This window comes from Macaca mulatta, chromosome 4 (assembly GCF_049350105.2).
Source record: "Macaca mulatta isolate MMU2019108-1 chromosome 4, T2T-MMU8v2.0, whole genome shotgun sequence".
Classification (NCBI taxonomy): Eukaryota; Metazoa; Chordata; class Mammalia; order Primates; family Cercopithecidae; genus Macaca; species Macaca mulatta.
In genome coordinates, this window is record NC_133409.1 from 162978984 (window position 1) to 162991284 (window position 12301).

Here is a 12301-nt window from a genome sequence, read left to right on the forward strand (position 1 = left end):
TCAAGGAGAAAGAGAATGAGTCCTTCCTTTCGCCTTTCTGTTCCTGCCCTCTAAGGATTGGATGATGGTCTTCCACACTGACAAGGGTGGATCTTCCTTGCTCAGTCCATGGATTCAAATGCTAATCTCTTTTGCAAACCCTCATAGACACACCAAGAAACAATGTTCTACCAGCTATCTGAGCATCCCTGAGCCCAGTCAAGTTGACACACAAAATTGACCATCACAACTTACATGTAAGCTTATTATATATGAACGTGAAAGGAGAGAGAATAGTTTCTCTAAATCTAGGTTGGGTCTCTTGGAGAGCCACCAAAATAAGTTTAGTCTATTAAAAATAATTGCCATTGAATTAAATGTGAGTGAGAATGCTGAAAGAATTGGGGGTTGGGAGAAGGAAGTATAAACATGAAGGATTCTTCACTCAGATGGCTTTTGCAAGCATCTTTACTTTCTTTTACCTTCTCAGCCTGTGCTAGAGGGAATGACTCTGGAGGTAGTGGCTGGGGTTTGTGTGAGAGAGATGCCATCTTTCAGCAGCTCTGCACTCCAAGGAAACACTTCGGTCCTGTGTCGAAAGCTCCTTAGTTCATTATTCAGGAGGCAGTGACCAGGCCCGGTGATAGGAGACAGAAGCGAGCAAAGACTGCAGAATGAATGTCTAGTTACATATTTTAAGTTTGTATAGAAAGTTAAGGCTGGGCACGGTGGTTCATGCTTGTAATCTCAGCATTTTGGTAGGCTGAGGTGGGAGGATCACTTGAGTCCAGGAGTTTGAGACCAGCCTGGGCAACATAGTGAGACCCCATCTCTACAAAAAAATTAAACACTCAGCTGGGTGTGGTGGTGTGTACCTGTAGTGTTGGCTATTCAGGAGGCTGAGGTAGAAGGATTGCTTGAGCCCAGGAGGTCAAGGCTGCAGTGAGCTGTGATAATGCCACTGTACTCCACCTGGGCAACAGAGCAAGACCCTGTCTTAGAAAAAAAAAAAAAGAAGGTTAAAATATGAGTGTATCATTGTGTACTGGGTTGAATAGTATCCTCCCAAAATTCATGTCCACCCAGCACCTCAGAATATGTCCTTATTTGGAAATAGTCTTTGCAGATGCAATTAGTTAAGATAAGATGAGGTTACATTGGGCAGGGCACCGTGGCTCACAGTTGTCATCTCAGCACTTTGGGACTTTGGGAGGCTGGGAGATTGACACCAGCCTGGCCAACATGATGAAACCCCATCTCTGCAAAAAAATACAAAAATTAGTGGGGTGTGGTGGCACACACCTGTAGTCCCACAGATACTTGGGAGGCTGAGGCAGGGGAATCACATGAGATGGAAGTTGTAGGGAGCCGAGACCACGTCACTGCACTCCAGCCTGGGCGACGGGGTGAGACCTGGTCTCAAAACAAACAAACAAACAAACAAAACAAACAAATGAGGGCACACTGGATTAGAGTGGGCCCTAGATCCAGTATGACTGTGTCCTGGTAAGAAAGCCATGAGGGACAGACTCACAGACATGCATAGAGGAAGACGGCCGTGTGAAGACGGAGGCCAACACTGGAGTACTGCAGCTGCAAGCCCAGGGGCTCAAGGGTCGCCGTCAGCCACCGGAAGCGAGGAAGGAGAACGGAGCAGATTCTCTCTCAGCGCCTCCAGAAGGAACCAGTCCTGCAGATCTCTTGATTTTGGACTTTTAACCTCAAGAACTGTGAGAGAAAGCATTTCTGTGGTTGTAAGCCACCCAGCTTGTAATTTCTCACAGCCGCCCTAGGAAGCTCATGCGCATTGTTTTATGATCCCCACCTTTTGATGAATTAACAACCGTCCCCTGATCCTGATCGTACGGGATAAGGATGCCTCTACCGTCTGCATCTCTGGCTGTTCTTGTCACATCTCCATTTGTTTTATTAAAACCATAAACTCTTGAATAATTTCCACATCATTTTGGGTGTAATCAGAGTTCTGAAGTTACCAAAGGGAAAAAATAAAGGGCATTTGTGGAAAACAGTCACGTGTTTCTGAATGTCGTGGATTTGGGGGTCTGACACCAGAGGAGGATGGAAATCAGTTCCTGTCAACCTCGCTTTCAGCCACGTAGTCTTGATAAATGTCCTCGAGAGTTGTTTATTCTCTGGCATTTTTTGGATCTCCTTGTATTAAGAAACCTCTGATGTTACCCACAAAGCTATAAAATGTTTGAACTAGAAAGGACACTGTTGTTAGGGAAATAATACAGAATAAAAATCTGCTTGAACATTGCACGTGATTCAGTTCTCTAATTACTGAGTGGCCCTACTATCTAGTTCTCGAAGGGTATGTTGTCTTTTTTTCTTTTTATCATTATTAAGCAGCATTATTTTTCCCTACCACCATAAAGGCACACTGCCTCACTACCATAAATCCCTCTTCCTGGGTAATGTCAGTTAACACCCATGGAGAGTACATACCAACCTGAAATTGACAAAATGTTTTAAATCACAAATTGCCAATTAGAGAGGTTCTTTACCAGTGTTTATTCTCATTACAGGCATGCAAGCAAACCCCAAGTTCATCAGAATGGAATTGATTTAACTCTACTATTGCAGTTGAAATATCTTGTTTAGGATTTTGTCAAGAGATAAAGTAGTATTTTGAAGTTGAACCTGGTGTTTTAAAGCAGCCTGATGTATAGGCATTCTCTTTTGAGCATGCATGCAAATCTAAATATTTAGCATACTTTATTATGCCTTCAGAATAAGAGCACAGATAGGAATTGAATGGGATCAGATGAGGTTAGTGTTTGTGTCAAACAACATATATATATGTGTGTGTGTGTGTGTGTAATTTTGGAGAACACATAAACTTGTACTTTAGGTTATTCTGGGACTTGAAATTGTATTTATCATTCTAAGAGTAATCAAGTTTTCATGGACTGGACTGGAATTAATGGTAAGAGAAACAAACAAGACACACTTTTATTGGTGCTGCTGATACAATTCATATCAATACATGTGGTGGTGAATGTCCTATATGTTTTCTCTGTGAATGTGGGCTGTTAAAAGCACTAGAGTATTTCCTCTTCTCCTGGGGGAAGCTCAATGATTGCTTGTAATACGGCTGGTACTTGGTTCCTTTTAGGTGTGTGAGAGCAAACTGATTCTTCCTTTTTGCTCACAGAAGGGTGCAAATCGAGTTTTCTTTGGAGGGCCCCAGCAAAACTCTTATTTCCTTTTGCCATGGTAGGCCAGATTCAGGCAGATAATTGCTCTCCCATCACGATGGCAGGTTGATTTGCCCACGTGTTGTTGCAAACACTGTGAGATGAGAACTCTTATGTACTGCTAGGGGGAGTGTAAACTGCCATAAATAACTCTTCTGGAAGGCAGTTTCACCATCCATTTCAAGCAAGATTTTTTTTTTTTTTAAGTTCATGTCCTATGATAGGATAAATTCCTAGGAGTTAAATTACCATAAGGAAATCAAAATTTGTTCATAAAGATGTTCAGCTGTTGTCAATAATGGTGATAAACCAGAAACATCCTAAATGGTCTAAAAGAGGTGAATGATTAAATTATGGTGCTAATATGCCTCCATTGAAAATGATATTTTCAAAGACTATAAAAACCGCAAGACAAATACATGTCCCAAGATTGCATTTTTCTTTTTAATGTGGACCTATATAGAAAAAGAGTGAAAGGAAATATTGAAAATGCAAAAACAGTATTGGTGATTTTGATACTCATTCTACTGTTTTATATTACTATAATAATGAGAGAAAATCCTGGAATTTTATTTAAATATATTTGCATGCATGTTAAAAGGTTATGGTACACTGAAGCTAACAGAATTGGAACAACTGCCATTTGTGTTCCTTGTTGCCTTAACTGGGTGTAATAGAAATATTACTTGCCTGTACCTCTTGCTAGTGATGAAGATCATTTGTCCTGTTGTTTCATGCACAATGTTTTCCTCTGTTGGTTTGTGACATCTTGGTCACTCCATCTGACCAGGCCAGTAAGTTCAAATAATTGGGTTCTATAATAAGGAAAAAAGAGGATATTTGCAAAGAGATTTCAAGATTTGTTTATTTCAGGTTTCTTTTTCATGCTGCTGCCAGCTTTTCAATAACTAGTGCAGTTACTTGGAATTCAGTTCTGCAGACATAAGTTATACCAAGTATATTCGATGGGTTCTTGCTCAAATAGAGAATTGGTGATTTTGCTGTTGAATGCCAAAATATAGAAGTTAAATTTTTGAAGAAATTAAAAGAGTAAAAGCTTCCTACTCTAGTTGACCCCTGGATGGTTCTGAATAGATACCAGTGAACTCTGAAATGAGTCCAGAGGAGTGATCTCTGCCTTTATTTGCATCCCTAGGAAGCCCGGTAGAGCTATGTACTTCCTTTGCTGCAACTTCTGGAGTCGCTTATTTTCTCCCTTCATGCTGGCATAATCGACAGGAATTGGGAGCATTTCACTGAAGCTGTAATATCGTCCTCCTCCTCTGCAGTCATTCAGGAAGTGTGGGGAGGGTATAGGAGAGGCAGAAGCAATAGGGAGGTGAAGAAATGCTGCTTGAGCTTTCTCTGTCCCTTGCTACTGGGTTTGAGCTACAGGTTGTACAAGTCACATTGTATCTTGGCACCCACTGGAGTTGTGCAAGATGGCAGTAGTGGTCTAGGTTGCTGTTGAGTGGAAGTTTGTTGAACTTGTATTCTCTTACCCTGCCAAACTTCTTGCTTGCCTGACTTCCTGCTTTTCTACTAAGTACCACAAGTGGATTTTTATTATAAGCAAAGGAAGTAATAAAGATATGAAGTAGAGCCTTTTGGTTCTAAAATTACCTGTTAGGACAATATCAGAGTCTTGAATGTCAGTTCATCTTGATGCTGGCCAGCCAGATGTGTGATTGGTTGGCTCTTCCGACACCAGTAACCAATGGCTGGGTTATCTCATTGTCCCATCCTACCTTTACTGGGACATCGGAACTCTACCACTTTAGGTCCAAAGATTAAGGTAAAATAGGTAGGTTTTATTGAAATATTGCTCAAAACTAAGATTTTGTTTAATGTTTTAAAGATAAGTTATTTTTGGTTAGAAGTTGATGTTGGGAATGAATGAATGGGTACTACCTCTGGTGAATTGCCTGGAGTCTGTATCAGAAGGCAATAATGGGGGGATTATTGTTGGCATTGTTCTAGCTTCCTTTTTACTTCAAACATATCTTCAGCTACTTGTTTTCTCTTAATTTTTCCTATTCTATTATATTTCATTTTCTAGTCTTGACTAATTATCTTAGTTTCGAGAAGAAACATAAGATTTTTCTTTGGCTTTTTTAAATAATGAAAATAATTAATAGGACAAAAGGAAAATAGCCTTACTTCATCCATGCTGGAGTCTGTCCAACTCCAGGCTGGCCAGATGGTTTCCTTGGATCCTATAATTGACAAGTGTGTTTAAATCCAAAGTTGGAGAAGTGAAAATCTGAGGAAAGCTCAAGTTCGGAGGCCTCATGATCCTAAGGAAATTGTTGGGCTGCATCAACGAGCCATTTATGGATCTCCTCCTTTTTTTGTCCTTCCTGCGCTTTTAGTATGTTCTTCTGTACGGAGTTTTGTATTTTTTTGCAAAAAAAAAAAAAAAAAAAAAAAAAAAGAACATGAATTCCAATAGTAAATCAATAAATGTGTTCTGGATTGTTTTATGATTTGATTGAAGTATGACATAGACGACTTAAGTTTTATCTTAAGTCAGTAACTCTAAGGATTTGATTCTCGAGTCTTAGTAACTTGGGCAAAGTAAATTTTCATATCAGATCTCTCTATACATTTAAATAAATTCATCAAATTAAAAAGTGTTCAGAGAGAACTTGTTTTGAGAAAGACAGTATGGTGCTTTTCCTTGCACTGCACAAAAGTAAGCATGTAGGAAGATTCTAAACTCTTTTTCCTTTTAGTTGCTTTTAGATCAGCATTTTTACAAGTTACTAGTTCATCATGTTTTATAAACTCACTGTCATGTGAGTATGTGAGTTATTTCTTTTTATTTAGATTGTTAAATTTAAATATTTAAATTAACTTCTTTAGCTATCTAAAATGGAAGCAATATATTGTTGAAAGTATGGTCTAGATGATGTGTGACAACATTTGACCCATAGCTTCTAATTTTTTTTCTATAAAAACATCTTTTCTGAGGAATGACAGTATGGCTTTTACATAGACCCAATGGTACAGATTTTATATTGAATAATTAGTATTTATTGACTTTGCTCTAGCTATTCAGTATTATGTACTGCATTAGTCTGGGTTCTCTGAAAAGCAGATGCCAAGCTGGAAACAGGCATATAAGAGATTTGTTTGGTGAAATGCCTGCTAGGGAAATTGGAGAGGGAAATGGATGAGGCTGGAATAGCCAACAGATTGAAATGCAGGTTTGACGCCTGAGAAGGAAAAAGCGAAGGAAGGAAGAGAGGTCCTGGATAGGAGTGCAGTTCTAAGACAGTTTTGGCAAATTCAGTAGAGAGTCCTTGAGTGAGATAAGATTCCTGGACAGATGAGAATCACAGTTTGTAGGGAGGGGCCTGCCTAAGTATCCCTGCTGTACTCAGTCAGAGCTGGGAGCAGCCCGAGGGAGGCATGGCCTCAGTGTGATCATGGGTAAAATTGCAGCAATGGGGCCAGCTCACTCGCACAGAACCAGATCTGAGAGGTGCATTCTCATGGCCACAGCACATGTGAATATCAGGCTACTAAATATTTTGCTTAACATGTACCACCCAATCATGGAATACATTAGGTCTAACCCAATATAGAGGAAAACAAATGTTCTCTTTCTACAGAGACAGAAAGGTAGGCTAATACAATGACATATCTTATCTCTTTATCAGTTGAACATAGGAACTTTCTTGGTTTGCAAATAGCATGGTTGGCACACTGGGCTTTTTTAAGGAAGGCTGGGTCCTGGAGGTTGGTGTTTTTTTTGTCGTTCAGACAGAGCAAAATAAGACAAAAAGGCTTTGGAAAGAAAACTCTCGTGCTTTGAAGGCCATGTTTGGAAACCACCTTGAATGTGATGCTTAGAGTGAATCTCTTTCAAGAAAAATAGCCCTTGTCATCTGTTACGTGTTATGGGTCAGAAGTCTTGTTGTCAGGAGGGTGAGCTACAGTCTAGTCTAAAAAAGCTTTAATGTAGCCCTTATTACTAGGACCAAAACCTCATGCTCCTGCGAGAGCAATTTTGTTTTCAATGTAAAAGAGCATGGTGTAAGTGGCTGTCATCTGTGAGTACATCTTGCTATACCTGCCTCACCAGATCTGGTGGAGAAGATGACCTTCCTTCTCTTCTTTCACAGCCAAACTCTCTTTCTCTCTCTCAGCCTCGTGTACAAAATTAGCAATTTTGTTTCAAATAATGAACACTGGCCATTGGGCTTTAAGACATAAAGATATTGCAAATAAGATATAAATTTGGGTAATAGTGGTAAGATTTCAAAGGGTATTTGTTGGTACTTTCTTTAAAATAGTTTATCTTATTTACATATATTTATAGTTTACAATATATCTTCATTATTTTCAAGAGATGGAAAATGGGAATTAGGATGAGAGTAATGAGATAAGAAAATAGACTCACAGAGAAGTGGATGAGTATCATTGACAACATGGTGGTTTGTATTATTGAGTTGTAAGAGTTTTTTTTATATAGTCTAGTAAAGTCCCTTATCAGATACATGGTTTGCAAATATTTTCTTGCATTCTGTGAAACATCTTTTCACTTTCTTGGGTGGTATGTGTCCTTCGAAGCACAAACATTTAAATTCTAATGATATTCATTTAATCTATTTTTTTCTTTTATTGTTTGTGCTTTTGGAAACCAGTGCCCAACCTGAGGTCGCAAAGATTTATACTTATGGTTTTCTTCTAAGGGTTCTCTTGTTTTAGCTCTTAGATCTAGGTCTTTGATACATTTTGAATTGATTTTTGTGTTCTTTCCTGTGTACATCTCATTGTGCCAATACTATTTGTTAAAAAAAGACTCTTCTTCCCCTCATTAAGATATCTTGGCAGCCTTGTTGACATAGATGCCACTTCTCAGGCAAGTTTTTATTTGATGGCTTTTTCCAAATTAAAGTTGGTGTTATTGTTGGCCAATAAATGGTTTATTTACAGGCGGTTGCATTTTACAAATGTGTCTTCTACTTCATGTGTATGGAAGAATTGCCTTTTATAGAACAAAGCATAGAAGAACACTTTTAGATGAAGGAGCCTGTGTATCTGTCTATCCAGGTGGCATCAGTGCACTGGATTAGGTATCTTCCAAACAAGCTCTTCTCACATTTTAATGAGTGAATTCCCTGGCAATCTTGTTAAAATGCAGATTCTCAGGTGGGCATGGTTGCTCACATCTGTAATCCCAGCACTTTCGGAGGCTCATGTGGGAAGATCACTTGAGCTCACGTTCGAGACCAGCCTGGGCAACACAGTAAGACCCAGTCTCTACAAAAAATTACAAAAATTAGCCGGGTGCAATGGTACATAACTGTAATCCTAACTATTTGAGAGGCTGAGGTGGGAGGATTGCTTGAGCCCAGGAGGTTGAGGTCACAGTGAGCCATGTTTATGTCACTGCATTCCCCGCTGGGCAATAGAGTTTAAACAAAAAATCAGATTCTCATTTTCTAGGTCTGGAATGGAGTTTGCATTTCCAGCTAGCTCCTGGGCATGCTGATGGTGCTGGTCCAGGGGCCACACCAATTAACGACACTAGAGTGTCCAATGTGAGCTTGTTATTCACTGTTGTTATATCTACCTATGTAAAGTGATTTCGAAGGGAAATAAAAATGGTTTATTTCAAATTCATTATTTTTGTATTTTATTTAATAAACTTTGAGATGAAAAAAACCACCATCCAGAGAAATAGAATAAAAGTTTCTTTCCAAAGGCTGTATTAGTCCATTCTCACGCTGCTAATAAGACATACCCAAGACTGGGTAATTTATAAAGAAAGAGGTTTAATTGAATCACAGTTCCTTATGGCTGGGGAGGCTCAGGAAACTTACAATCATGGCAGAAGGAGATGCAAACATGGCTTTCTTCACATGGCAGCAGCAAGGAGAACTGCAGAGTGAATGGAGAAGGGGAAGCCCCTTATAAAACCATCAGGTCTTGTGAGAACTCACTTAGTATCACGAGAACAGCATGGAGGTAACTGCTCCCATCATTCAATGACGTCCCACTGGGCCCCTCCCACGACACGTGGGAATTATGGGAACTACAATTCAAGATGAGATTTGGGTGGGAGCACAGCCAGAGCACATCAATGGCCTTCTTGCCAATCTTAATTATTTTCTATCTTCCTTCCAGGCCTCTGATGATTGTCACTCAGAAGATCACAACCTTGGCATTTCAAGTTCATGATGGTGAGAATAGCAACCCTCCTTTTAGTTCTCAGAGTGAGCCTGACATGCAGAGCTCATCTTTTTATACGGTGTACACAGTCCAAAGTTTGGACAAATGCTGGCAGATCTTGCTTTATCTTGTTCAAAATTTCCAGGCCTCGTCAATCATAGCCTTTCACTTTTCCAGCCATGATTCACCATTTTCCTGCGGAATCGGCAGTCTGGATTTGCTGACGTATTTGTACTGAGAACTCTGTGTTTTCTGTTTATCCTTACAATGTTTTAAATTTAAGTTAATTTGTTATACTCTCTGCCCTTTGTTTTCAAATCTGTTGAAAAGAAGTGACATCCTTTTCGCTTTGGTTTAATCTCTGAGAAGCTCACAAGCTAATGAAAGATTAAATAGTATTGGCTGGTTAATCATTTTTAAATGCTAGGTTGTTTTTGTTTTTGTTTTTGTTTTCATTTGTTTGTTTGGCTTGGAAAATTATCTAATGATAATTCCCTATAAAAAGCTGGGAAAAGGGCCAGGCACGGTGGCTCACGCCTGTAATCCCAACACTTTGGGAGGCCGAGGTGGGTGGATCATGAGGTCAGGAGTTTGAGACAAGCCTGACCAACGTGATGAAACCCTGTCTCTACTAAAAATACAAAAATTAGCCGGGCGTGGTGGCATGTGCCACCCACATGTAATCCCAGCTACTTAGGAGGCTGAGGCAGGAGAATCACTTGAACCCAGGAGGCAGAGATTGCAGTGAGCCGAGGTCGTGCCACTGCACTCCAGCCTGGGTGACAGAGCGAGACTCAACAACAACAACAGCAACAGCAACGACGACAACAACAACAAAGCTGGGAAAAGGAAGAATCTTCTGTTTGTGTAAAGCTGAACATTTTCTTCACTCAGGCACCGCCTAAAAATGGCCAGAAAGTGTGATTTACATTGTTCAGACTGGGTTCCAAGAAAGGAGGAAGATTATTTCAGGGTGGAAGATTTCAATATGGGCTTTAGAGAGGCCAGGAACAATTAGTAAAAGTATATTCTGTGGATTTGTACTGCTCTAACAAGCACTTTTTGACTGTTAACATTTTTTTTTTGTATGTTGACAGGTTGAAATTTATCTCTGACAGCTAGTTTCCTTATTTTTCCTTAAAGCTTGTGAACTGATTTAATTTCATTTGACCTAGTGTATTCCTCATTCATACTTGGTGATTTAGTCATTCTGTAGAGAACCGGGTAATTTTATACCAAGGATGGAGTCTTTCTAGGGTAAACAACCATCCTGGTTTGCCCAGTACTAAAAGGTTTCAGAAGATGTGACTTTCAGTGCCAGAATCAGAGAGTCCTGAGCAAAGCAGGGTGAGTTAGTCACTCTACTTGTAGTTGGAAAGTCCCCTTGGTAGTGGTTATAGACATTAGCAACTGAAATCAATAGCTAAAATCAGTTTAATTTCTAGGATTGCCAGAGATTACTATTTGATGAGATCTTATAAAAATGTTTTTAAAAGCACTGCTTCTTTTTTCTTTTTAAGCAGCCTTGTTGCCTAAATTTACTTTTTAAAGCATTCTCAGTTTACCATATTTCCTGGAACATCCCTTAAATGCAGCAAAATGTTTACTTGCCTTTTTCTTTCTTTTCTTTTTTTTTTTCTGGTGTGTGGGAGGAACAAGTAAATTCCAGAAATACTCTACCTCCTCTTAGGCATGGTTTTGAATTGCCTTCATGGTTGGTGACCATAGTCAGCCTTAGCTGAATATACAGTTTTACAGTTGACATATTGCTTTTAAGATAACACTTCAGTTTCTTTGACTCTGCGTTAATGTGTACATTTCACAGAAAGCACAGATGTGACTTGGTTGGGAGTTTTTCTGATACAAACAAATGATAAAAAGAAGAAAACGTTGATAATTCCTTTGTAATTTTCTCACACTCAAGATTACATTCCCCCCCCCCCCTTTTTTTGGAAGAGGAAAGTCTCCTGTTTCTTTTTCCATTATGTCCCACAACCAAGCTCTCAGCTGGTAGTAGGTGTCTGCACCTAGTGCAACCAGGGAGGTTTTTAAGCTGTGGCAGCCTGTTAAAGGCAAGATGCTCTCTCTGATGTATCAGGGAAGACATATACAAAGTGGCAAGGAACTCCCAGATGGGGAGCGTTCTCTGGGTCCATGTCATACTGTGCAGATTAAGTAGGAGAAAACTTTGAATCCTTCCCTCTCCATGTGAACCTACAGAGACTTTGCTTCTCACACATGTACTTATGGTAGCTCTTTTGGTCCAGGGCATTAAAAAAAAATGGAAACAGGAACTCTTTATGATTTATGAAGCAAACAAAGATTACCTGGTTCAAATGACTTTGATAAGAGCCTTTTAAAATTTGTCATCGAATTCACTTCAAGCATCTTATTTCTAAATTCTTTTCTTTTTCATAGGATTAGGTCGAAGAGCTGAAGACCTTTCTGCTGAACAACATCGACTTGCTATCAAGTAAGTGAAGTGTGATGATATATTAACGAGCCCTTTGCATATCAGTATCTAGAGATTTTCCTCATTTAAAAAATATCTGCACATTAATTCTGTTCTATGGATTTAATATCATTTATTTTATGAATCTGCTATTGATGAACATGTGCATTGTTACCGGTCTTTGACTTTTACAAATGATTAAGTGATGAATAACCTTGTATTAGGTCATTTTGAAATGTTTTAGGGTAGAACTATAGCATAGAGTCTCAGAAGTAGAATCTGTTGGGTCAAAGAGTAAATAGAACTGTACATCTGCAAGGCTCTCCTTCCCTGGGGTTGTTATGTTTACTCCGGAAGTATTCTTATTGGGCATGTGTCTTGGGGGTCCTAAAGCATAGTGAATGATCAGTGTCAGTATGATTAAATGCCACTGTGAAAAAAGATAGGAAGTAGGGCAGGAGAGGTG

The 12301-nt window shown here is 39.4% G+C and overlaps 1 protein-coding gene across 1 annotated transcript in view; it reads left to right on the forward strand.

Annotated features, from left to right (window-relative positions):
* Positions 1-12301, forward strand: part of MBOAT1 (membrane bound O-acyltransferase domain containing 1) — a 112028-nt gene that overhangs the window by 72245 nt on the left and 27482 nt on the right. The window contains exons 5-6 of the mRNA XM_015135667.3: positions 9339-9394; positions 11802-11856. Of these exons, the coding sequence (XP_014991153.2) occupies positions 9339-9394; positions 11802-11856 (111 nt within the window). The remainder of the gene's footprint in view (positions 1-9338; positions 9395-11801; positions 11857-12301) is intronic.